This window comes from Mesoplodon bidens (genome assembly GCF_964165515.1).
Source record: "Mesoplodon bidens genome assembly, chromosome: 2".
In the NCBI taxonomy this organism is placed as follows: domain Eukaryota; kingdom Metazoa; phylum Chordata; class Mammalia; order Artiodactyla; family Ziphiidae; genus Mesoplodon; species Mesoplodon bidens.
Genome location: NC_138177.1, coordinates 118,334,614 through 118,361,772, shown reverse-complemented (window position 1 = coordinate 118,361,772; position 27,159 = coordinate 118,334,614). Strand labels below are relative to the sequence as shown.

General features: G+C 36.5%; 2 protein-coding genes across 19 annotated transcripts in view; one reads left to right on the top strand and one right to left on the bottom strand.

Annotated features, from left to right (window-relative positions):
* NEXN (nexilin F-actin binding protein) overlaps positions 1–6,576 on the top strand; it is a 59,625-nt gene extending 53,049 nt beyond the window's left edge. For all 3 annotated transcript variants that reach the window (XM_081225187.1, XM_081225189.1, XM_081225188.1), the window contains 2 exons: positions 4,743–4,928; positions 5,189–6,576. In XM_081225187.1, coding sequence (XP_081081313.1) covers positions 4,743–4,928; positions 5,189–5,557 — 555 coding nt within the window. In that variant the 3' untranslated portion in view covers positions 5,558–6,576. The remainder of the gene's footprint in view (positions 1–4,742; positions 4,929–5,188) is intronic.
* Positions 6,577–6,674: 98 nt separating this feature from the next.
* FUBP1 (far upstream element binding protein 1) overlaps positions 6,675–27,159 on the bottom strand; it is a 34,976-nt gene continuing 14,491 nt past the window's right edge. For 4 of the 16 annotated variants that reach the window (XM_081225201.1, XM_081225202.1, XM_081225192.1 and 1 more), the window contains 7 exons: positions 26,638–26,798; positions 23,650–23,801; positions 23,485–23,564; positions 20,027–20,164; positions 17,957–18,031; positions 11,806–11,951; positions 11,029–11,420 (listed from right to left, as the gene is read on the bottom strand). In XM_081225201.1, the coding sequence (XP_081081327.1) occupies positions 11,412–11,420; positions 11,806–11,951; positions 17,957–18,031; positions 20,027–20,164; positions 23,485–23,564; positions 23,650–23,801; positions 26,638–26,798 (761 nt within the window). In that variant the 3' untranslated portion in view covers positions 11,029–11,411. Of the gene's footprint in view, positions 8,213–9,117; positions 9,165–11,028; positions 11,421–11,805; positions 11,952–12,031; positions 12,092–17,956; positions 18,032–20,026; positions 20,165–23,484; positions 23,565–23,649; positions 23,802–26,637; positions 26,799–27,159 lie in introns of those variants that run through there. The other 12 variants (XM_081225204.1, XM_081225205.1, XM_081225194.1 and 9 more) reach the window with 4 other exon arrangements.

Here is a 27,159-nt window from a genome sequence, read left to right as displayed (position 1 = left end):
GCTCATATGGTGTTTAGAATCTAACAGGTGTGGGGCAGGAGACAGGGGATGGAAAACAATGATTGGGTAGTAAATAAAAGCTATGGAGATTAACAAAGCAGGGTAAAAGACTATAGAGTATGTGGTATAATTTTGTACAGGGTGGTCAGAGAAAACATGAAGATTTGAACCAGAACTGGAATGGAGAGGACTGATAAGTATGTAGGATACAAAATTGGCAACACTTAGCTTGGGAATGGTGGTGGAGAGGAATCAAAGTGACTGGGTATACTAGGTAATAGGGGAACATAGGAGTTTGGTAGGAAGAGAGGTCACAAGCTACACAAATGGAGATGCTGTAGAACATCCAGATATCAATTAAACTGATATGCATCTGAACTTAGTGCAACATACACAATAACATAAGGACTTAGGGACTGGGTTATAAACCATTTTGTCACAGCTAAAAACTAATGCCATTGCTATTTTTAATATCTTCTATGTTGGGCCCTATGTTTTTTGTTTTTTGTTTTTTTCTGTACGTGGGCCTCTCACTGTTATGGCCTCTCCCGTTGCGGAGCACAGGCTCCGGACGTGCAGGCTCAGCGGCCATGGCTCACGGGCCTAGCCACTCCGTGGCATGTGGGATCTTCCCAGACCGGGGCACGAACCCGTGTCCCCTCCATCGGCAGGCGGACCCTCAACCACAGCGCCACCAGGGAAGTCCTATGTTAAGTTTTGGGTACATAAAAGTGAATATAATATGCCTTCAAGAAATCCAGCCTAATGAGATGTATGAAAACAATTAAAATTGTCATCAAGTGCTAAGATAGTTATGTATTTAGTGTTATGGGATCAAGTAGTATGGAATCAGTATTCCTAGATGTTTAACAGGGCTGAGAAAACGACATTTTAGCTGAATGTGAAGGTTGAATAGAAGCTTCAGTTAAAAAGGGAAAGCATTCCAGATTGGAAGGACAATGTGAGTTAACACGAAGGCTGTAAAACTTTATCTGGCTAAGTGGAAAATAGGTTCAAAGGAAAGGTTCATATAATAATAGGTGATAGGATAAAAAGTTGTAAAACTAGGTTGCAGCTAGCTGAAGGGCCTTTTTAACCTTGTGGACACTATAATCCGGGAACAATGTTAATAATCAGGGATTTTGGGGGCTGCATTGGGTCTTTGTTGCTGCGCGCGGGCTTTCTCTAGTTGCGGCGAATGAGAGCTACTCTTCGTTGCAGTGCGTGGGTTTCTCATTGCGGTGGCTTCTCTTGTTGCAGAGCATGGTCTTCGTGGCACGCATGCTCAGTAGTTGTGGCTCGCGGGCTCTAGAGCGCAGGCTCACTGGCTGTGGCACACGGGCTTAGTTACTCCGCGGCATGTGGGATCTTCCCAGACCAGGGCTCAAACCCGGACCAGGGCTCAAACCCGTGTCCCCTGCATTGGCAGGCTGATTCTTAACCACTGCGCCACCAGGGAAGCCCCAAATAATCAGTTTTAAGACAAGAGTAATAAAAGGCTTATGTTTACAGAATCCTGGGATCATGGAGGATAAACTGGAAGATGGTCATGAAGTTGGGGGCAAGGGAGAAAAACTGACCCAAATTTAACAAAACTGAGTTACAGGCAGGTGGTTGCTGAGAAGCCTAACATTGCTTCAAGATTACCAGGGAAACTAGATGATGCTACAGAGAATTCAGGAGGTCAGGAGATGAGGGACGGGTGAATAAAGTGTTTTGGACCTGTGAAGTTTGAGCTATATTTGGAAAGGTAATGGCAGTCTGAAACACAGGTACTGGGCTCAGGGAAGAGGCAGGAGCTACAGATTGTTTCAAAGAATAGATGTAGATAAAGCCATCTTGAGAGTTAATAGTTGGAAGGCGAATGATAAAACCCTGGAGAACACCAACATTAAATGGACGGATGGGCCACAAGATCAGTTGATCCTTCAGAGACAAATCACAGAAGGTAAAGAATTTAAATAAGCATGCATGTGCTTTTTTTTTTTTTTTTAAGATAGTGAAACCTCAGTGATACCTAGCCCTATAAAATTTGTAGGTAAAATAAATGAGGTAGGTGGCTTCTTGTTTTAATGCTATTACTGACTCTTGTATAAAAGGATATGAGATTAGGACCTGGCTGATCTTCTGTAATCCATGAGGATGTCCTAAATTGAGTTTCCTCAATTTAGAATTTGTAGAATCTGACATTCCTCCTATCATAACATCTAGATTAAGGGTCACTGAGATCCTGTGTTAGCACAGTTTTGGCAGAGTATAATCAGCTCCAGAGTAGGATCTTCCCCTCCCATCTAATCATATATTTGTTTTCCTCCTTTAGAAAATACCTTCTCTTTATGTTCCAGACACCTTTCAAGGCCTCATTCATGTAACCTTACCTAAGAATTCCATCCCAGCTCCTGTAGCCCTTAACCTGTACCAACATTTGGTACGTAAACCACTTAATTGCCTTAGTGTGTTTGACATTCTATCTAGATTTTACAATAAGGTGCACTCCAAAACCATTCCTTGCGTTTTTATCCCAAATTCATTGCCTATTTGGGTTGCCTGTAATATCCACATGCTGGGAGTATCAGTGCCCTGCTAAGAATGCACCTAGACTCTAGAACAAAGATCATTCCATTTATAACGTGACTCTCTTAATTTCCTGGAAACACTTTTAACCTGGCTTTTCAGGGATTCAAGAAAAGGCAACTGTATTCAATAAATGACTGTTCATGAACTTTCTCCCAGTTAACTTATGATGAATTTTTTTTTTTTTTTTTTGTGGTATGCAAGCCTCTCACTGTTGTGGCCTCTCCCGGTTGTGGAGCACAGGCTCCGGACGCGCAGGCCCAGCGGCCATGGCTCACGGGCCCAGCCGCTCCGCGGCATGTGGGATCTTCCCGGACCGGGGCACGAACCCGTGTCCCCCGCATCGGCAGGCAGACTCTCAACCACTGCGCCACCAGGGAAGCCCATGATGAATCCCCTTTTTTTTTTTTTTTCTTAGTACGCGGGCCTCTCACTGTTGTGGCCTCTCCTGTTGCGTCCGGACGCGCAGGCTCAGCGGCCATGGCTCACGGGGCCAGCCGCTCCGCGGCATGTGGGATCTTCCCGGACCGGGGCACGAACCCGTGTCCCCCGCATCGGCAGGCGGACTCTCAACCACTGCGCCACCAGGGAAGCCCATGATGGATCCTTTTAATGATTATTTTCTAAAGGCAGGTTTGAGGTAACTAAATGAGTAACAGTTATGAATTTACACAAACTTTTATCCAAAAATCCAGAAGGCAAGTTATTAACCAGGAGGGATTCAGTCAGAACAGCAGTTATTGTACCTGCCGAAATATCCTATCTTGAGGATTTATTCTGTAAGCAAAGAATAACACTAACTGTTTAAAGTCTGAACAAAGAGGTCCATTTTTCTTTCCATGTAAGTCTCAGAAAAGCCTGCTGAGATTAAAACTGCAGTTTAATACTTTGCTTGTTAAGCAAGCAAACCATTGTTTAACATGTACTTTTTACCCTATCTTTTAAATATAATAATAAACAATCATATCAACACCGTTCATTAACAATAATGGTAGTCAGGCTTTATGTTTATCCACTGAAGGTTAAATAATGGCGTTAACAATAGAATTTACCCATTAGGTCTCTGGTTGTGCCTGATGTTCTAGCACTTTCCAGTATCAAATAAAAACTTGATTCAGGAGAACCAGAAAAACTATCCAACTTACTTTTAACTCCTCCTTCTACATTCATTGGAGCTGTGGTGCAACACCTCAAACTAATGTAAAACATTGATGAACCAAGATTTTTCTTATACAGGCAGTTATTTTACAGCTTGTTTCAAAATTTCCTTTATTGGTTGCACGTGGTACCTGGAAGCAATTTCCTCATAGTACAGTGAAATATAAGTGGTGGGATTTCCAGATAGACCCACAAGAGTCTAAGTAGTTTAGAAACCAAGAGTCGACTACAACTTTTGAAACCATGGATTAACTGTACCCATAAGACCCCACTCTACTAAAACTGCTCTCAAAAGGCGAGTGATCTCATCATCACCAAACTGGTTTTACAGACTCACACTATTTGACAGTTTAAATTCTGCTGCTCTTAAATTACCCCCTTATTTTCATGGCTTCCAGCTCTCACCCCTAAACAGACTGACTCAGAACCATACTTCACCTCAACGATTTCCCCAAGTTCCAGCCATTGCCTCTTTCAATAGCTGTCTTCCTGTTTGTTCTACCTGCAAACATTCTTTGCCATTGCCCATCAATACATTATTTGTTGAATGGAATTCATCTTATTAACAAAGAAGAGTGAGGAAGGAAATCATGAAGTGGGAAATAACAGAAATTACATTTCGGTATTATGTAGTAGGGTGAAGAGTGATATGGAGACTCTAACGAGAAGGAAGTATTTTAATAATTGTTAACAATGTATCAAATCCTCACCCTTTTCTGTTACTATCAACAAGCACTGAGATTTGGTTGGGCAAATAAATACACCAGGACTCCAGAGATAATGTATGATCTTTACACGGGGAGAAAAGGATTCCAGCAGTTAAGAAAATAGTTCACAAATGAAACTTTCATCTTTCCCAAATTGGGGAAATCTCCATGTCTGCAGTGTGGCAAATAGGCATAACCAAACATGTTAATTATTTTGTGCCTAGACATCTTCAGAACTATTAACATCTCAGTTCTTGTTGGTTTTTAGAAAACAATTCTTATTCTTGGCCCATTTTTGTAAAGGAAGAAGATGTTGATATCAAGCCTGCAAAAAAAAGTGAGGCTCCATTTACTCATAAAGTGAATATGAAAGCTAGATTTGAACGAATGGCTAAGGCAAGAGAAGAAGAAGAACAAAGAAGAATTGAAGAGCAAAAGTTATTACGCATGCAGTTTGAACAAAAGGAAATTGATGCAGCACTACAAAAGGTACCAGGCTTACATTTCCTTTATTTTCCAAAGATGACCTTTTAAAAACAATGAAGTTTTATGAGGAGGTATTAAAAAAACATTTTAATAGTTTACAAGTAACTGAAATGTTTTATAAAATACTTTGTAGTAAGCATACTTACATGTTCTTTACTTTGGGGGGAAAAATATATTTACCTCCAAATTCTATTACTAAACCACTGTCCTGAAAATAGTACTGTAGTATAAATGCCAACTTGAATGCCCTTATTTTATTATAGAAAAGAGAAGAGGAGGAAGAAGAAGAGGGTAGCAACATGAATGGCTCCACCATTGAAGATGAAGAACAAACCAGATCAGGAGCTCCGTGGTTTAAGAAGCCTCTAAAAAACACATCGGTTGTAGACAGTGAGCCAGTTAGATTTACTGTTAAAGTAACAGGAGAACCCAAACCAGAAATTACATGGTGGTTTGAAGGAGAAATACTGCAGGATGGAGAAGACTATCAATATATTGAAAGAGGAGAAACTTACTGTCTTTATTTACCAGAAACTTTCCCAGAAGATGAAGGAGAATATATGTGTAAAGCAGTGAACAATAAAGGCTCTGCAGCTAGTACCTGCATTCTTACCATTGAAAGTAAGAATTAATCACTCTTTGAATCTAGAACTTTTATTCTATTTAAAAATGTTTTCCTTTAAAAAAGAAAATCACTTTTCTTCTCTCTTTTTTAGCTGACGACTACTAGGTCCCCTTCCCTCTCCCTGGAACACACCCTCTCTCTCCGACTTTCTTACTGCATCCATCCTTTCTGTGGCGGGGCCAGAAAAGGAAACTGGAAGTGCCACTATGCTGACTTCTCATTCCTTTCCCCAACAGTCTTCACAACACAAGCTCGTCTGAAAAGTACCTCCTTCCTTTTCAAATGAGCACCAGATTCACATTACGCAGTATACGTTAGTGTGTAATTTAATAAGGCCAAGTGGGAAATTTACTCAATTATTTCTATCAGAACCTATACAAAGGCTGCGTATTTCCCATATTTACAGCAATTATGTTTTAAAAAATCATAAATCAGACATATTTTGCATGAAAGAATACCACTTATGAGCTATTCACACCTAAAATTAGTCTGAAATAGCTGAGTTAAGGAATTTGGAACCTATCAATTTGAGTGGGCTTTTTCCCTCAGTAGTTTATCATTTTGGTTGTTGTAGTTTCAGAGTCTTTCTGAAGCAGAGATATGAGGGGGTAGGGATGTCATTTCTCCCTCTGTGTGGAGAAAACAAAAAAATTAAAGACTTTTAAGAAACAACTGCTAGAGCAAATCTGATGGAAACCACTGCCTAATACAGAGTTCTGAGTGCTGAGAATATCAAATGTACTTTCCAAATGTGTGTGATATATATTCAAGCTTATAAAGCAAATTTATGTTGTGACCTTGCCTGAACAAATTATATTTTAATGAGAAAACTTTGTATTAATAGTTCATGCAGGAGAAAACAATTTCAACATAATGAAAGATTTCAAGATCTAGAATTAGATTTAGGGGAAAATGGCACAATCTTCAATTTTGAGTTTTTAAAGTGAGTTTGTAAATAATTAGCAACCATGTACTAATCAAGTTGTTTTATATTTTAATTGTCTGGAAGACAATTTTAATTTACAATGTAAACCCATAATAAAGTCACTTCTGTATTTAAAAAAAAGTCTTTCAGTATTTTAGAAAAGAGACGAACATTCCCTTATAATATTCACCAATGTACATTTATTTTTTTATTGAGGAAACCATAATCAATACAAAATTACAGCAATCATGTACCCTTTTACATACAATGGTATTAAAGCAAACTCTAAACCACGGTTTGTAAAGTATTCAATTTACCTCAAGTCCAAGCTGCATCTCCCTAAGACACTGTTCCCATCACAGTAGCCATTTTAAGCCAATCTTCTTTTTACACGGGTAGTTTCTGTAGAGAACACTTTTCTCAGGACGAAAATGCATTGAGCATGCATAAGAAAAAATATATATATATGTGCAAATACATTTAAGAGTTTCTATAGGGGTACCACTGAAGAAAATAAAATCCTGGGACTTATTTGCTTTCCTAAAAGCACCAATTTAAAAAAATCCCTCAAAAGTTTACTGTGGCAAGAAAACTCAAGTGACTAAACAAAAAATAAGGTTATTTTCAGAGTCAAAGTTACCTTTAACTAGGTATTGTTAAAATACATTTTAAAGTGAGGCAGAATTTTCAGAAAATAAAGACATCTTCATTAGTTAGTAATTTCTACAACCTTAGTCTAGACAACATAACTTTGCAGGTAGAAGTGGTTCTCCTGGCAGAGTATTCAAACAAATGTTATCACTTTGAATACATTTCTATTTCCCTCTTAAGGTACTGTTTACTCCTCTCCAAACCCACTCCTGTACATTAACTACTAAGGTATCTAAGGATGTATTTTACAATGCTCATAAACAACTAGTATTAAACCACTCATTTTAGTATTAAAACCATTTTCATTAATAAAAAATAAAAGTATACTTCCCATTTCTAAAAGAAACATCAAACCATAAAAATTCTAAGTACTACCACACTAAGAAATCTTAAAAACAAAAACACATTGTCAAGTTTAAGTGCTAAATAAAATAAATCAATTTCAAGCTAAACATTCTTTCTACCACTCCTAACATCCATTGCATTCAAATCAACTGGCTCACCTGTTCTGCTTTCCATTTATTTCAAGGTTAAGATTAGCGCCATTTAAAAAATGCTTGCAGTATCAGTGAAGGCTTATGATAATGAATAAAAAAAATTCTCATGAGACAGAAACAATGCCCCAATATCTATCAGCATTCATATGTATTTTCTTTTATAAAAATGCAAACTACAACTAACCAAAACTTGACAGGCTCTTAAGGTTCAAAGAGCTCCTTAATATCAATCTTAACATACCTATCATTGACTATTAAAATACACATACACACACATAAATGTGGTGCAATACCTACATAACTTTCAAAATTTAACAGTTCATGGAACATTTAAGATCAAGTGAATAGCACTTTAAAATGAAAAGTGATCAAAGCAGGTACATTACACCCTATACCATATATTATGTATGGGAAAACATTTCATTTTTCTCAATTATGATTTGCCAATTTTACCTTCTACATTGAGCCCTTCTATGGTCCATGCTCATCGGCTCACCAATGGCATACACTCAAAGGATTCCTCTTATGGGTAACTATCTCAGGACCTGATTTTATGAGCTATGATTTGGTGCTTGCAGCATCTTCAGCACTGTGTGTGAAAATGAAGGCAGTATTTTTGAATATTTTTCTTTGTTGCAAAGATAAGCAGGAGTTTTAAAAGGATCAGCACATTTTAGAAATCGAATAAACAAAACTGATATGATGCTGCTTTAATACATTCATCTTAACTCAAAATATGTACCAGTTAAAATCATCTATAAGAACACACAAACATTTTAAACTGGCAAAAAATAAAATAAATGCAGCGTTGGTTATTAAAGTATTATAAACCAGAAAAATATTGGTTGCTATACAGATTATGAAAGGTTATTTGCTATACAGTTAACATTTCACTGATGCACATGCCTTTACCAAAACATACTGCCAGTATTTCTTATAATTTTTTCCTTTTTCAGTGTATATAAAAAAGTTATGAAAACTGAATTGTCTAAAAAAAAAGTCATAATGAAATTCTTGACCCATAACGTCCTTACTGAATTACTACAGTTCAAGAATAAGAAAAAAAATAAAGACTCCATAGCTTTGGAGGGCAAAGAAAATGTCTTGTCAATCATAAACAGATTGTGAAGGCTGTTGAAGTTTCTGACCAAATGATTTCCTAAATCTTGAAAACTATGTAATTGTCCTTTTTAAAATTTTAACAATTCTTCTATATTTGGGAAAAGTTCGGATGTAGTTTAATTACAGCAGCAATCTACTCATCATTTTTTCCCATTTTAATTTAAAAAATTAAAATAAAAAACATTACCCAGAAATGTAAACAGTTGTTTGAACAACTTAAAGACTTTCCACTGAAATGGTAGCATAAATAACAAAATACACTTTGGGGAAGCAGTAGCAGATTGCTTTTGAATACACAACCACAAAACCCTCACAGGGACAACATTAATGTACTGAAATATTTATTTATATATGTCCTTAGGTTGTGCTTACCTGTTGCTTTTTGCAGCAGAACCTAAGGTGGAAGGTCTGGGAAGGCACTGTGAAGTATAAATAATTGCACTGTTTGCAATTAATAAAGATTTTAAACCTTAAATGAATCAAAATCAACAGCCTCCAATTTGTGAGTTATGATATTGAATCCAACTGAACTATCTCTTCAGTTTAATTAATAAATGTACCACTTTCCTAAAAGTTCATCTATAAAACAGTATCATGCAAAATACTGAAACTGTTCACATCAATACCCTACTCTTAAAGATAACAGATAACTCCTTAACTATTAAACTTGAAGCTAGAACTACATATCCATATCTAAATAAGGGTAAGGGAAGTCACTCTAGGTTCTATAAAACAGTCAAAAAACATTTCAAAACATCTACAATGAACTAACTATACTGCTATTTTCTACCCTATAAGTAATCTCAACATTTATGTCCTTGCACATCTTTTCTTTATAGTATATTCAGAACAGCAAATGGTGCTCCCCCACCAATGAAAGAACTAGTATATATATTTAGGAAATGGTGTTAAAACCACTACATTGCTTAATATTTGCAAACTGAAAACCACTCTGTCTGATACATTTCAAGTCTTTCATATTAATATATAAGATATGCATGTTTTACACTGAAAAACAATATATTTCAGGAGCACCAATGAGTAATACTATTCAACTTTGTTAATGATCAGTTTTCTTTAGCTATAGCTAAAGCATATGAAAAATACTTACCCATTAAGCTCACTTTAAAAAAAAATACAGACCTATGAATTATTCTATGTTAAATTAAGAAGCAGTTATGGTTTTCCAAGATATAAGCACTGTATTCCAACATAATATTCACACAAAGTATGGCATTTGCATTATGTGGAACATTGACAAAAAGATACTGTTGCAGTTCATCAATTTGTCATTCTGATGTACTTACAGTGCAATGCTCCTTGAAGGAACACAATCAAGGATGATACACAGCACAGTCCTCCTCACCCCTACAGAGCTAGTTCTATACTGGCTGGATCAAACCTGCACTTCAACAGACAATGGCAAGACACACTGTATTTGCATGTAGTCTAATATATTAATATGCAAAGAGCCAACAAATATGCAAAGAGTAAAACAATGGATTTCAACAAAATATCAGAACTTCAGCATGAGTGTTATAGAGTAATAAAATGATTTCAAGTACATAAAAAAATTAAGTTGATTCAATGATTGGACTTGTGCATTTACAAAACAAAGCTTATCTATACTGCAAAAAGAAAAAAAAGAAAAAAAGAAAAAAAAGCTTGAACATTTTCATACCCCAATAATGTTTCAATGGCAGATGCACTGTAGCTATACTTTTTGCACACTACTACTTTTTCTACCCTAAATTTAGAAAGAAACACTCTAATATTGTATACATTTGCAAGAGCTGCTTTACATGAAAAAACTGTTCTTATTATAGACTACTCATATTCACTATCTGAAAACTGTTTAAAATTAGTTATGCTGAAACAGTCTTGGAAATCAAGTAATTATCAAATTAAAAACAGAAAGGTTAACTGTTATAGCAGCAGTACAGGTCTGAAACAGTGGTCATGTATAAAAGGAAATTTCACTGTTAATGCAATGGAAGTATGCCAAAAGATCACTGTACACACATGCAGTTTTTAATCAAACAGAAGGGGAAAAAAATGAAGATATCAGGATTACTTGTGCTGAAACAGCCAAATACAATAAATGGAAAAGATCCTCCAACCTACTACTATACTGCAAGGGGGAAAAAAACATGCCAGTGTTTAAAAACTCAAATTAATATTTCATGGGGAAAGCTTATATATTTGTGTATATGTATCTTAATTTATCATTGCTAAGAAATTATGAATCCTTTAAATACCCACATATCCAACTTACCGACACAGGAGGTTTCATATCATTTATTGTAAAGCACAAAACAGGCATTTTAAAAGTGAAAGTATACATTGAAAAAAGTACATTTATATCACAAAGCATTGACCACATAATAGTTGCAAATACATTTGCTGGAATGTGTACATCTACACTAAATACTAAAAACAAACCAATTTTCATTTCTACACAGAAATATTAACCTCCTATCAGTAGTGATAGATATTTTGTACATTTTCAAAAAAAAAGAAAAAAAAGAAAGAAAGAAAGAAAGAAAAAACACTATTTTAAACCAAAAACAAAATTAAGATCTTCATCAAGCCGTCTGCATCCATATATTTAACAAAGGTTTTTTTCCCCCACACAATGAAGCAAATACTGTATTGTCCACTTCTTATTATTGGCCCTGTGCAGAAGAGATACATAAGAAATACACAAAAAGTTAAAGAAAATCCTTTAAATGGAGCTAACTCAGGAGTGAATCCTTTAAGAAAGAAAAACTGGTTAATATAAATGGTGGTGGCTTCTTGCATGATTTGCAAATCCCTGGGGGAAAAAAATTTATTTTTAAAATCAAAGGCATTATAGAGGTATCTAGCACTCAGATGCCAGAAAGCATTGTAAAAAACAAACAAACAAACAAAAAACCCAAACAATATAGCACAGTATATACTTTATACTTTATACTTTGCCTGATAAAAATTTAAAAGGCAAACATAATCCCAGACAACAGTAAACATGCAGAGAACAGGACTGGAGTTGAAATCAACACATTAGCAAATTTATTATACCTGAGGTGCTGGAGGATGCTGTGGCATTCCCTGGGGACTTGTCTGGGCGTAGTAGGCTGCTTGTTGTCTATAGTACTCAGCCCAGGCTGCACTATAATCTGGCTGACCACCTGGTGGAGCACCAGTAGGGGCAGGAACTGCTTGACCTTTGAGAAAACAAAACAACTTTGTTGCTGTAACCACAACTAAAAGCCCCAAAGAATCTCAGTTCTAATAAAAACAATACCTTGCTTCTTGTAATATTCCTCCCAAGCCTTTGAATAATCTTGTGTCTGCCCTTGTTGACCTAAAAAAAACCCCCTAAATTTTAATACAAAATTATATCCACTGTAAGTACAGGTTATAAAGACAAAAGCACAGAGGGTCAGAATTGCTCCTGTTTTATTTTAAATATTCACTAGTGTCAGAAAACTACTCTGTAATTAAAAAAAAAACTAAATGCTCTTTTATTTTCTTTTTGCCTTATACTAATCAGAACTTTTAGTTCTAGACCATCACTATTAATAAAAAACAAAGCCATCCACATAGTTTTAACTAAGATAGGTAAACATTTAGGCATAATCTCAATTCAATTACAGAATTAATGTTCTAAATTCAGTATGGAACAGCAGTCCACGGTTCACCAGTGGTGATGCTGGGAGGAATGGATGGGCCACTATTTTTTTGTTTGTTTTCTTATCCATTTGGATTTGTTACACTACAAATTTTAAATAAAATGTAAATCTTCAATGGAGAAAAAGAAAAAACATGTTTTGAGAAAAAAAACCCACCTAAAAGCTATTATTTAAAGACTTCATTATTTTAAGATCTGGCCAACATTTTTGTTTCCTGATAAGTAACCTATAAACTACATGTATATAGACACTAATCTTCAAGATATCTTTTAATATGACATTTAAAGTTTTTATATGCTGTGTCCAAATTACAACACAATTTTATTAAAAATAACTTGATGAAGGACATAAAGAATAATCACTACTGAAGAGGTTGTAAAAAGCAAAATCAATGAAACACAAAGCTCAACAGCTTGCACAAGCACGTTCTTCTAGGTGACTTTCTGGAATTAAGAGACTAAAGAGACATACTCAAATGCGATGCATGAACCTTGAATGGTCTCTGGATTTAAAAAACAAAATAAAAACAAGTCCTCCCCAACACACAAATAGCTACAAAAGACATTTTTTCTGACAACCAGGGAAACTTAAATATGTTGATATTATTGAAAATTTATTTAGAGCAACAGTTGGCAACTTACTTTGAATTGGCTCAGGCACCAAAAAAAGTACACGTACAAAGTACATGTCGCAAACTTTTTGAAAATGGTCAATCTGGATAGGAAATATAAACATGGGTGCTTGCTGTACTATTTTTCCAATTTTCTGAAGGTATAAAAAAATGTGAAACCAAAAGTTGGAGAGAAAGAGAACTTGAGTTTCCCTATTTAACTCCTTTATTTGAAAAAAAATTTTAGTTTGTAACTTATCTGACTTTATGAAATTATTACAGCTAGACAAAAAATACTGGCAGAAAGCTGTTTTTATGTTTGTTAGATGTTGCCAACAAGGTAACTTTATAGTTTTAGAAAGTGGTCTATTCACCATCACAAAATTGGCCAAAGAATAAAAGCAACTGAGTAAATAAAAATTTCAGATTTATGACTAACTTAAAAAAATGCAAGAAACTCCCCCCTACTTATATGGGCAACAGCACAGAGAAATCCCATATACTGTAAACAAAATTCTCACACTTTTGTTTTCCATACTCTTTTCAAAGAGAAAGTGAGTCTAACATTTTGATCTTATGAGGAGACGCAATTCAAGTAAATCTAAAACCAGTTTCAGTATTTAGACAACTGCCAAATATCTTGGTACCAATAGTAATAAAACCATACAACATTTTCTTACAAACTGCACACTTGAAAACTTGCTGACTTGAGGCCAAACTTATTTAAGACAGCAACAATTTCCACTTCAGGTTTACAAGTGGAACTAAACCTCATTGTTAAGAGATACTCATATTTTAGAGGCAAAAAATAACAATATCAGGGAGACATATCAAGAAAATTCATCAAACTCAAATGTTTCCTGAAAAACACCCCCCATCCCAAACTCAAATATCCCTGTGGAAAGCTAAAAGTAAACATGTTAGACTCTAAGAAAAATAAACAGTTGGTTAAGTAAGTCTTCAACATTTGACATTCCAATCTTGAAAGCGTCCATAGAAAATCTCATTCCACTCCTATGTGAAGAGCAAATGTCATTCTTTTTGCCCAGGTGAAAGCAGGGAAAGAACTGTTCCTATCTAATCTATTTATGTTTTGGCTCTTCCCCTAGCCTCTCGCCCTTTGGAAAGCCATGTCCTTAACTTGTTCCCTTTATTCTTCTCCTCAGTTCAAAAACTGTTTTGATATGAAATAATTTAGTAGAACAATACTTAACATTTACATGTAACTTTACAATGTATATAAAGTCTTAATTTCATTCAAGAGATAAGACTTGTCCTAGAGTTCATATGTAACATTCTATTACAGCCCAAGAGACAGCCTTGCTTGATTTTACCCTCAGTTATTTCTCCATACACCTGCATCTTTCCCACAACCACTCTCGCCTGGCTCTTTTAGGCCATATGCTAAGGGTTCAGAGTCCATCATATCAGTGCTTAACATTAAAAGGGACTCCGCCTCAAGTCAAACTTATCCCAAAATGCCTTCATTTACTTTCCTCCAAATAGAAACTGCCTGTCTCTATTTTGAAACCTATTTCTCTTTAGGGTGTTTACTTTTTTACAAAAGTTCCCTTCATTCTAGCTTCAAAAGCACCCACATCCAGACTGCCGTCATTCCGTATAGGACAGCGATATGAATTCCTTAAAGTTTCCATCTTTAACCCTCCAGAATCTCATCTTTAAGAATTTCTCTCTTAAGTTCTCTTCATGCTAATCTACGCAATTTACAATTGTTTCAGAAAACAAAACTCATGTTTCAACAGACTTTTTTTTTTTTTTTTTTTGCGGTACACGGGCCTCTCACTGTTGTGGCCTCTCCCGTTGCGGAGCACAGGCTCCGGACGCACAGGCTCAGCGGCCATGGCTCACGGGCCCAGCCGCTCCGCGGCATGTGGGATCTTCCTGGACCGGGGCACGAACCTGTGTCCCCTGCATCGGCAGGCGGACTCTCAACCACTGCACCACCAGGGAAGCCCTCAACAGACTTTTATTAATAAGCAAACTGACAAATCTACAGTGTTAGTGGGAATTTTCTGTTTTTAACAGAAAAAGCTGAAATGGCTTCAAAAGCTGAGACAGTCTCCCTAGTTTGGTGACGAGGACACTGGATTAGAAATCAGGACATCCTTACTGGACTGAATGTCAATATTATGACATAGTATGAGTGTGTTTCATAATTGTAATCATTGTTGCTTTTGTTGTGGTTATCCATTTACAATGCTTGGTGTCAATTTATCTCTTGTAAAAATAAAATACAGTGTGCGTGTGTGTGTGTGGGGGGGGGAACAAACCTCATGGGAATAGCAAACCCCAAAACTGCAATAGATACACAAGAAGGAAAAAAAAAAAAGAAACCAGGACATCCAGAGTCCTAGGGAATCCTACCTATGCCACTCAGAAGAGTAAAACTCAATATTTCCAAATAAGGGAGTTTGACTTAGAGATAAAGATCTTTCTCTCTCCCTGATATTTTATTACCCCTTTCTTTCCCTTCCATTTAAAAACATCAAAAGATTGAAATGATTACTTTGATGCTTTAAGGTTTCTTATTTGTAGTTATCCTAAAAAGATCTTAAGGACAAGCAACGCATCTAGAAGAAATCAAAGTAGTTAAGCAATCAATCCTTTACAAAACAAAAAACAAAAAAAGACATACAGGAAAAATATATGGACCTTGTAGCTATCATTAAAGACCTGACAACCTAACATTATTTAAGATTTACAAGTAAGGGGGAAATCACTCAACCAGTTCACTTCGCTCATAAAATTAATAGCTTATCATTGTGCTGCTACAGAAAAACATTCAAGTGAAAAGAAGGTGGGGGTTAGGAGGATCTTCTAACATGGTGTTATGGCATAGAACACTGAAATTTACGTTGAGAATCACAAGTAGACTGTATCTTATGACAAAACTATCACCTATAGATACTTTCTGTATCAGTGAAGGATGAGCAAGTTTATCTTATTAGCTTCTGTTTGTGACAACTGGCTATGGTGTAAGTGTGTTAATTTTGAATGAATGAGAATAAGCATCTGAAAAAAACCTGGTCTGTCCGGAAGTACAACATCAAGTTTGAAATGGTTCCTGAAAAATGCAAATTCAGGAGACAGGCTTGGGACTTAGACCCTCTTAAGAGTTCAAAGTCTGGTTCCACCACTTTGTAGTTGTGTGACCTGTTTTGCAGTGTGCACATCTAAGTGTCAGTGAACAGAAAGAACTCCATCCACGGTTTTGCTTTCTGCAGTGAAGTGACCTGTGGTCAACCGTGGCCTGAAAATATTAAATGAACAATTCGTAAGTTTTAGATTGTGCACCATCCTGAGGAGCATGATGAAATCTCATACTGTCCCTTTGTCTAGCATATCCCACATTAGTCACTCAGCAGCCATCTTGCTTATAAGATTGACTGTCCTGGTACTGCAGTGCTTATGTGTCTGAGTAACCCTTATTTTACTTAATAATGGCCCTGAAGTGCAAGAATAGTGATGCTGGCAATTTGGATATGACAAAGAGAAGCCTTTTCCTGTAAGTGAAAAGGTTAAAAGTTCTCCATTTAATAAGGAAAGAAAAAAATCGTATGCTCACTGAGGTTGCTAAGATTTATAGTAAGAACAAATCTTCCATGAAATTGTGGAAGAGGAAAAAGAAATTCATCCAAGTTTTGCTGTCCCACCTCAAAATGCAGGTTACAGCTACGGTATGTGATTATCTGCTTAGTTAAGATGGAAAAGGGATTACATTTGTACGAGGTATTTTGAGAGAGAGATCACATTCATGTAGCTTTCATTCAATATACTGTTATAACTGTTCTATTTATTAATGTTGTTACTCTCTTACTGTACCTAACTCATAAACTTTATCATAGTTATGTACTTATAGGTAAAAAGTACAGTACATATAGGGTTCAGTACTATCCGCACTTTCAGGCATCCATGGTGGGGAGGGGACTTGGAACATATCCCCCATGTAAAAGTGGGGGACCACTGTACAGTTTTCATTCACAGCAGTTTGCAATAATATATTTGCAAAGTACTTGACTGACAACTGTACTCTCCATTAGAATATAATAACCAGAAGGGCAGGGCTCCTAGGTGTTATGCCCACAGTCACATTCTCAGTATCTATTCCTATGCTTGGCATATAGTATATGCTCTACATTTACTGAATGAAAACAGCCCTTCTAGGTGACTGTTTTTCCTTTTTCATAATGCAAATGTTATTTAAGTAATTAACTTCCTCTGTTACTTTTTTTTTTTTTTTTTTTTGTGGTATGCGGGCCTCTCACCGTTGTGGCCTCTCCCGTTGCGGAGCACAGGCTCCAGACGTGCAGGCTCAGCGGCCATGGCTCACGGGCCCAGACACTCCGCGGCATGTGGGATCTTCCCGGACCGGGGCACGAACCCATGTCCCCTGCATCGGCAGGCGGTCTCTCAACCACTGCGCCACCAGGGAAGCCCTGTAGGTTACTTCTTATCTGTTACTTTGCAGCACAAATATTACACGCAACCAATTTTTGCTTGGTGCTCTATAATTTAACCGGTGCCATTTAGGTTACTGACATGTAACTTATCTTTGACAAAAGTATAGGTAATATTCAATGTCCTATGTGCCAGTGGGGAAACTCTTAGTTTCAATTAGTAAATGGCTGACAAATGCACTTAGAAATAAAAAGATTTCTTAACCACAAATTTAACAATTATTATTTGTAACGACCATGATACCTCTGAAAGTTCAGTGATTTTGGAATGCATTCTTGTTCAACAGTTCTATACCTCAAGATTTTAAAAGTTATCGGATGAAAGAAGTCCAAGGTAATAAAAACACAGAACAAACAGGCTTTTTATCAAAATCTTCAGCCTTTTAGTGTGATATTTACTAAATGTTTCAGTTTAATAAAATGTATAAAAAAAGAAATGTAGAACATACCCATTTTCTTGTAGTACTCTTCCCAAGCCTTGGTATAATCAACCTGTCCAGCTGGAGCTGGATTCTGCTGATCTCCTTATTTAAGAAAAACATAAAAAATTATGATTAAGGTTTTTAAAAAGCAATTTTGGCCCTCTCCTTCTGTTTTTTGTGTAGAGGAGTTGGGAGTAGCCTGTCATGGAGAATGAGGGTAGGAGAGAAGTGCTGTATGATAGTGGCATCCTTGCTGGTGCCAAAGACACAGGACTCTGGGAGTACAGAGATAGTGTACAGAGAAGATGGTCTATTTATTTAGAAGAGTAGTTACATTGAGCATGTAAGTAAATTCATTGGTCAAATAAAACACACTGACGATACCAGGTCTTTCACCATTTATAAGCATGGAAAGTGGGAAAAGCTAGAAAGAAGAACTTTGAAACCCTGGAATGGAATTGCAGGTGATATGAATGTACAGTTTTAAAAATACATACACATATGGATATTTATGTATTTTTTATATGTATGTAGGTATACATGTACGTAAATTCATTTCCTAGCTCTGTACACTGAAAGGAGCTAGTAGCAGTTAACACCTCAGCAGCAATGAACACAACTGTTAAGTTTCTAAATATCATCATCTGCTAAAAGAAATCAGGGATCATTGGAAAAATGGCTGATTCAAGGGCTGGAGCTCAAAAAGCACAATATAAGCATCTTATTGTGCAAGAAGGTAGGGAAGTGTTTAAAGAATGACAGGCATGTCAAAAGGATACAGGAGCCATCTTGAAGCTACTCCTGACTGGCCAAATCTAGGACAATCTGGTTAAGTTAAAAATATAACTTACTGAATAAAACAGGAATCCATACTGACATAGAGAAATAAACAGAAAGAAAAAGGAAACCTCTTCCATAGTAAAATACCACCTAATAAATGCAGAATGAATGACGAAAGGAGAAATTAATCATATTTGAATCAGGCAGCTATTATCAATGAAGGCTAAGGCCTTCACTAAGGAATAGAATCCTAAGAAAGTTTAGCTTAGAAATCCTAGCAAGTTTTCTAAGGAAGTTTAGCTGTGGTACATGTTTTGATCAGAAAGGTAGTTTTCTCTTTGCTCTAGTAGTTTTATAATTTGTACTAGTTCTTTGTTTCTGCTATCATTTGTTTTTTAAAAAATGTTTAAGATTATAAATCACGTCTAATCAAACTGAATTGTAAAACTTCTACTGTATCTTTATTTTAAGGAAAAATGAGAATAAATTTATCCTGTTTGTCCTGCCCCCCTCCAAAAAAAGAAAAGAATAGTGGTATAATCTCAGTATAACTCTCCAGACAGTATTAATTTCGAAGAGAAAAATGGTGATTTTATGGTATAGAATCTTGGCAGACATCAACATGACTAAGTGACCATGGTTACCACCTCTGGGGATAAAACAGGTCCACATTATACGACCCCTACTGTAATGCACTAAGAGAAAAGCATTCATTTCTGACGTATTCTTGCCATAATGTAAGCAGGAACCCTGACTGTGACCTCATCTTCATAAGAAAAGGTTGAAGGGACCTAAACATCTCACAAAAGGTCTGTACTCTTTTGAAAGAAAAAGACAGGAATTCTTCTTGATTGATGAGAAGCTGTTGGAACAACTGGTGAAATCTCAGTAACGGTTATGCCTTGGGATAGTAAGATGTATCAACGTTGATTAAGGAGTGCTCTGTGATGGCTATTTTTGGAGAAATACAGGAAGGAGTATTTAAGGGTAATGGGGCATTATGTCTACAGCCTGGTCTTAATGGTTCTGAAAAAGACTAATGATAATGGATATGAACACATGTGATAGGGTAATGGATCAAATGGGGAAGATAAACATCAACAGCTAGATTATCTGGATGTTCTTGGTAATGTATCTTACAACTTTTATGAAAGTTTGCAGTTATTTCAAAGTAACTTGTTTTTAAAAAGCAAAGGCTGCTTACTGAAGCTGTAACTAAATAATATTATAAATTTGGGGGTAATACACCAATGCACTTTATATATAATTCCAAACACAGGTTTTCACTTCCACATAGAAAATAAATTCTTTAATTACCATAGTTACCTTGTCCATTGGTCTGGGTTGTAGTTGGTGCACCGGCAGGAGCTGCAGGCGGTGGCTGTGCTTGTTGTTGATAATAGTGAGCATAATAAGCAGCCCAAGCTGCTGAATTTGGATCTGTTCCTGTTTTAGCTAGAATAAACACAAGTTCTATATTTGTATCTAAAGTCCATATCAATCAATCACACACACACCTCTCTAGCAAATATATAGACCCCCAAATTAACTGGACATTAAAAAACAGTAAGTGGACACTTTCAAATTCTTCTATTATTTTTACTGTCATCATTAGCTTTTATTATAGAAAACTTAGGCTCAGAGATTAAGTAACTTTCCTAGTTCCTAGAAAACTAGTGACTGGCAGAGTTGGGATACGAATAAAGATCTTTTGGTTCCAAATCCAATGCTTTGTCTCAAACCATCCTGTGCCCTTCTTTTTCTAAACCAGTTTTGCCTCAAGCACAACAGTTTTATGTGGCAGATGACTAAAGGAAAGGAATTCCAGGGACTAACCTGTACAAGAAAGAATTATTTTACAACTATGAACTCTGTCCTATCTTGTTTTCAATAAAGAGACAACTTAAAAACCTTGGAAAAAGAAACAGATTCGCCATATTTCATCTCATCATATTTCAGTGATTATCCTAAAAGATAAACTTGATGTCACTGCCCTATTTGAAATTCTTCATTTATTTCCTGGAGTCTTTAGGGACTATTAAAGCTTTTAAGTACAGAATATCATTCAACATATTTAACAAGATATTTGGATACCCTCGCTTATACTTTTCCTTCCAGCCTCCTCTCCCTGCTGTCAACATTTTTCCAACACTCAAGTTCCACCACAGTAAATTGGTTGTACTTTTCAAAAGTCATCATGCTCATATTTGGGCGTTTCACCATGTTATGTTTCCTCTGCACTTGACTGTCCCTCACTCATCCTTCATAAAAATCAACTGATGCATTAAAAGTTTGAGACTTCTCAGTCAGAAACAGAAATCCTCTTATTGATTCTGTCTTTTATACTGGGTGTATCATATGATACTACAGGTATATCTTTGTTAGTTTATATCCTGAAGAAAGATGTAATTTCCTTAACCAGATTCTATATCTATATGTAATCTATTTAGCCTTCATCCCAAATGGGCAGCAATTCTCAGCTGCCTAATAAAACAAAGGTTAGTGATGTTTGAGGAAAAAAAGGGTAAAGATTCCCAGAGTGATCCAATGTCTAAGGTGATACAATTATAAGGCATTATGCCACTCTCCGTAAGTTTCTAAATTAATACCTGTGTCCCAATATATAGTATCATTACCTGTATAGTAATTAATACAAATATGTCACAGCATGTCTAGAGAGAGAAACTGAGATAAAACAGACTTTTAGGAATTGATACTTACACTCTTAAAATGTGTAGACCATATATGAAAACCAGTCTCATAATTACATATAACTAATACGTACTGAGAACTTACTAAATTCATTCATTATTAAACTCATTCATTTACTTATCATTTTATAGATAAGAAAACAGATTTAGAGAGGTTCAATACTTGCTTACTATCCCGTAATTCGTAAGTTATGACTAGGACTCATTCAAGTCTGTTTCACTCTAAGTATGTGACTACTACATAAATCTTTAACAACCCAGTAATTTTTTTATAGAAACAGATTTTAATTCAGAGAATACAGACTTTACTGCCAATATAGGGCCACATTTAAATACCAGGATGTTTAATACAAAGTAATGAAACAATTTCATTTTGGTTTTTACATATAAGCAATATCTAACCCTAGCTGTTATTTTTTGGCAAAACGGGTTATTTCTTTTCCAAAGGCGTTGCTGAAAGCCACATTCATTAACCAATTCTTTCATTGATGACTTCACCACTACCCCAAGTGGGAAAATGAGACTGTGAAACAGAGACCAGTTCTTATTACCATCATTTCTCTCAATCATACTACCTACCCAAACAGAGCATCCAAATAGGTGCAATCCTGCAGATCCAAGTTACCCAATATAAATCTGCCCCTTAATTTTCTCAGTCTCTTCAGTGGTGGGATTCTTCTGCTTAATAACACCATACCAATTAGCTTACAAGAGGGAAAGAAAAATCCTTCCATTCTTTAAACACTATTATACAATAAATTATATTTGACCCTTCTTAAGTCCTTCTAGCACAGTATTGCTAACATTTTAAGTACGCATTTCTACAGAATGTAAATTCATTGCTGCATACTCAGGCCTTAGCGCACACAGTTTAGTTTCTTGAATGTGTGGGAGTTGTGGTTATTTGGTAACTGTCATGTTGTATCATCATGTTCCAAAGAGCATACCTCCTATGAAATTAAGGTATGTTATAATACAAGGCCGCCCTTAACTCCAGAAATGTTTAATAAAATTCACTAAAACAATTTCATTTAAATTATTTTAGTTTTTAAAAAAATAAGTATAGGGCTTCCCTGGTGGCACAGTGGTTGAGAGTCCGCCTGCCAATGCAGGGGACGCGGGTTTGTGCCCCGGTCTGGGAAGATCCCGCATGCCGAGGAGCAGATAGGCCCGTGAGCCATGGCCGCGGAGCCTGCACGTCCGGAGCCTGCGCTCCGCAACGTGAGAGGCCACAACAGTGAGAGGCCCGCGTACCACACACACAAAAAAACCAAAAACTAAAAAATAAGTATACTAGTGTGAAAAGGAATCCTTAGTTCAGTACCTTCCTTGAAACTACTCCAGTGAAAGAGGCCTAAGAGGTATGTAGTAGGTGAGGGAAAAAAAAGGATCATTTATAAAAGTTACTGGTTTCAATGAATGCTCTTTGACCGTGATGGAAAGAAAACGACAGGGTGGGAAAAGATTCAAGGATAGAATAAAATGTAACAGATACAAATCACATCTGAACAGAGAGAATATTTAACTAAATTAATTTGAGAGTTCCAACATGCAGATATTTAATACAGGCCTGCTTTTTACTAATGTGAAGTTATATCAGGAATACTAAAATAGGCAACTTACGTATCTTATTTGAGAATTTGGAAGTTTAATGCCCAAGGATTAAACACTCCAACTGACTCTCACACAATTTTATAAATAAATGTACACTATTCTTTCATGGATAATGTCACAATTAACATACATCTGATGACACTAGCATCTAAAACCTAGACACTGTACTTACTTCTTCCTATACTTTTGGCTTTTAGCATTCTGTTATACTTTCTACTTTCTCTTCTAAAGTAGAGAAAACCAAATGCAGGTAGAGAAAGACCTACGAAAACAGACCATACTCACAAGTCTTATACACTGTAGTAGAACCAGAACCTAACACTTCTGCTGAAGGAGTGAAACAAGTGCAGAAAATGCACACAATGTAGAATCAACACTAGAAAATGTATAACTATAACAGGAGTGGCAAACAAAAACACAGATTACACCCAAATGATAAGCATCTTTTACCTGGATCTGGAGGGGCCTGTTGCTGCCAATGTGGATATGCATTTCCCCACCCCTGGGGAGCATAAGGGGCTGGAGGACCACTGAAAACACAGAAATCAATTTTAAAATAGTTTCCCAAAATCTAGAATCTTTGAGGAAAAACCTAGAACCAAACTTAAAACTTACTGAGGAGCAGGGCCAGGTGGTCCCGGATTATAAGGTGCAGGGTTATATGGTCCCATTGGAGTTCCAGGCCCAGGGGGCCCAGGAGGCCCATGGGGGCCTGGGACACCATGGGGCCCATGGGGTACAGGTGGCCCTAAAGGATTTACTGGGCCCTGCAAAAAAGCAAAAGACAAACAAAAATCAGAAAGACAGTAATGGTTAAACATTTCAAAGGCCAAATAACCTTCTATTTCTACCCTTTTACCTAACCACAAGCAATCTAAAATTTATGATTTTCCTTCATTTCTTCACTCATGTTGTAAAACTTCTGAACTCTTACCATATTAATGAGGCATGTAAAATTAATTAAAATCAACAGCATTAGCAAAGAACTGAAACATTAACTTTACCTTCTATTCTTTTCAGGCTATTCCCTTTTCCATTATTTCCCTTTCCTTGCACAATTTTTACTTTTACTAGCCCTTTATCATCTTAATCATGGAAGCTTATCAAATATCAAGTTCTTACCTCTAGCTCTTCTTTCTCTGCATCTACTCTACATCTATTCACTTAACATTGTAATCAGAGAACCATGCTGACAATACAGTCCTCAAATTGCTTAGGTCTCATATCGTGAACTGGCTATTGAATACTTCCCCAATAATGTAACAAGTTCTCACTCAACAAACCAGTCCTTCTCACAGCCTTCCTGTCACTGAGCCCCATTTCAATAAATAATTTATTTCCTCCCTTACCCTTTATCATAATTTTCTGAATACCATGAAGATTCCCTTTTTAATTGATTTAGCAAATCAGGATATTTCGTATCCATTTCATGCCACATCGTAATTAATAATGCTTAGTTGATTCTTCTTTGCTAATCCAACTTGTAAGGACCACTAGATTTAACTGTTCTCAAATAAAATATTCCTTTCATGCAGTTAATACTCACCATGTGACAACTTGGACAAAAATGCTTAATCTATATATGGTTATCAATTTTCTCACTACAATAAAGCCAAACTTCAAGACTTTCATAATAACCTGTCTCTTTAAGTCTCAAACTGCTGTCATTATCCCTCACTTCAATTATACATAACCTTTCCTTTCCAAATAGTAAAAAAAAAAAAAAAAAAGGATTACTGAAAAAAGGTAGCAACATTTTTACAGGGCTTTGTGCCAGGCACTCTTTTAAGTGATAAACACACATACTTCAAACATTTAATCCCTATAACCCTAAAAGGTAGGTATGATTATCATCACTTTCAGATGAAAAAGAGGCAAAGAAGAGTGTAAATATCTTCCCCCAAGGTCACACAGTCAGTAAATGATCCAGAGTATTCTGAATCCAAATAGCCTGACTCAAGAGTCCAAGTTCTTCTTAAGAGCTTCTCTTGAACAACGTATCTAGTCTGTCCATCAATCCAGAAGCAATGCTGATCCATGCATAATGATAGCAAAATCCAAAACCAAGATGCACTATTCATTTTTCTGGCATCAATTCCTGCCATTACTGAGTCCAACAATTATTTTCTTCATTTTTTGGAACAATCATACTTATTCTCCATACCACAGACCTTATGTTTGTGTATATTTTTATAAAGTATTCTTTTTAAAAAAATAAATCTATCTATCTAACTATACTACCTACCTACATACCTATCTATCTATCTTGGTTGCGTTGGGTCTTCGTTGCTACACGAGGGCTTTCTCTAGCTGCCGTGAGCAGGGGCTACTCTTCATTGTGGTATGCAGGCTCCTCACTGCGGCGGTTTCTCTTGTTGCGGAGCATGGGCTCTAGGTGTACGGGCTTCAGTAGTTGTGGCACATGGGCTCAATAGTTATGGCTCACAGGCTCTAGAGAGCAGACTCAGTAGTTGTGGCACACGGGCTTAGTTGCTCTGCGGCACGTGGGATCCTCCCGGACCAGGGATCAAACCCGTGTCCCCTGCATTGGCAGGTGGATTCTTAACCACTGAGCCACCAGGGAAGTCCCTGTAAGGTATTCTGAAGTGTCTTTTGTACATCTATTTTTGTTTTTCCAAGCAGAGAGAAACACCCCATTCACAGCATGGCAAACATCAAGAAGAACTTTCCTAAGATACTCTAATTATTATTAATAATTTAAGATGCTCCTTCACGTTAATTCTTCATAGTAAAATAAAAGAAACACAGTAAAGCACTATTTCCTCACTATTTCCAAATTGGATCATGCATCAGAATCACCTGGAACATCCTTCCAAAATTAGATGCTGGCTCCTATTGCAGACAATCTGAATCAGAACTGTGTATGTTATATGTGTCAAGGTGTAAAGCACCCAAGCGGTCGACATTTTAAAACTCCCCAGACGACTGTCAGCCAGTCTAAGAATTAGGATTTATAGATTTCTACTTTACTGAGGGGGGAGGCATCGGATTCACCTTTGCTTCACCAAAGTTGGATAAGCAAGCCCTTAATAAATAGTGACTTACTGTTAACTGTCTCCTTCAGGTATATTCCACAATCTTCCACCAGCCCTAATACCATAACTCAAGTAATGCTATCCTCTTATTTACCCACCCTCAAGTACAAGGTTCTGAACACCTGTAACTGTGTATTAACTGGGTTATTTTCATTGCTGGAAAATCTCTTCTATATTGTATGTTTCTATTATGTAACCAAACCTATAATTTTAGAGTAGAAATTAACATTTTTCTGTACAGCACTTACAGGAACATATGAATTAATGTCTTATTTAACTAACAGGATCTGTGGTATCAATTGGAAGTTTATCTTTTTTTTTTTTTTTTGCGGCACGCGGGTCTCTCACTGCTGCGGCCCCTCCCGTTGTGGAGCACAGGCTCCAGATGCGCAGGCCCAGCAGCCATGGCTCACAGGCCCAGCCGCTCCGCGGCACGCAGGATCCTCTTGGACCGGGGCACGAACCCATGTCCCCCCCCACCGGGAGGCAGACTCTCAACCACTGCGCCACCAGGGAAGCCCCAGTTGGAAGTTTAAAGCATACTCACACCAATCTTTTCTTCTATGAGTTGCCGAGCATAGTCTATTTGCTGTGGAGTGCCACGAATTGTAAATAACTTCATATTAGGATCTGCATTAGGTGGAGGATTTCTCTGAAGTTCTATTCTTGCACCAGACTGCTGGCTTATGCTTTTTATGGTTTCGCCTCCTAAAATCAAAGCACAGTAATTTCTCTAAAGATTCAAAGGATACAAGAGGAGCTATTCAAAATAAACTGGTCACAATTAAAAAGGAAGATATGAACAGTATCCCATTTACCAATATTCTCCTAGGAGTTTCCATTTATTCTACACTTTAAATCAAATTATATGAAGCATTTCAAACATTTAAGTTTTAAGACATAACTTAGTATGTCTGCACCCAACCTTAAAATGAATTATAACATCAAAATATTTGCTTCAAAGAAATTGCTTTTCTAAGCAATGTATATATAAACTAACACAATGATTTAAAAATTCAAAAATTTAAAAACATGCCAGGAAACAGCAAAATAAACAAAAACACTAACC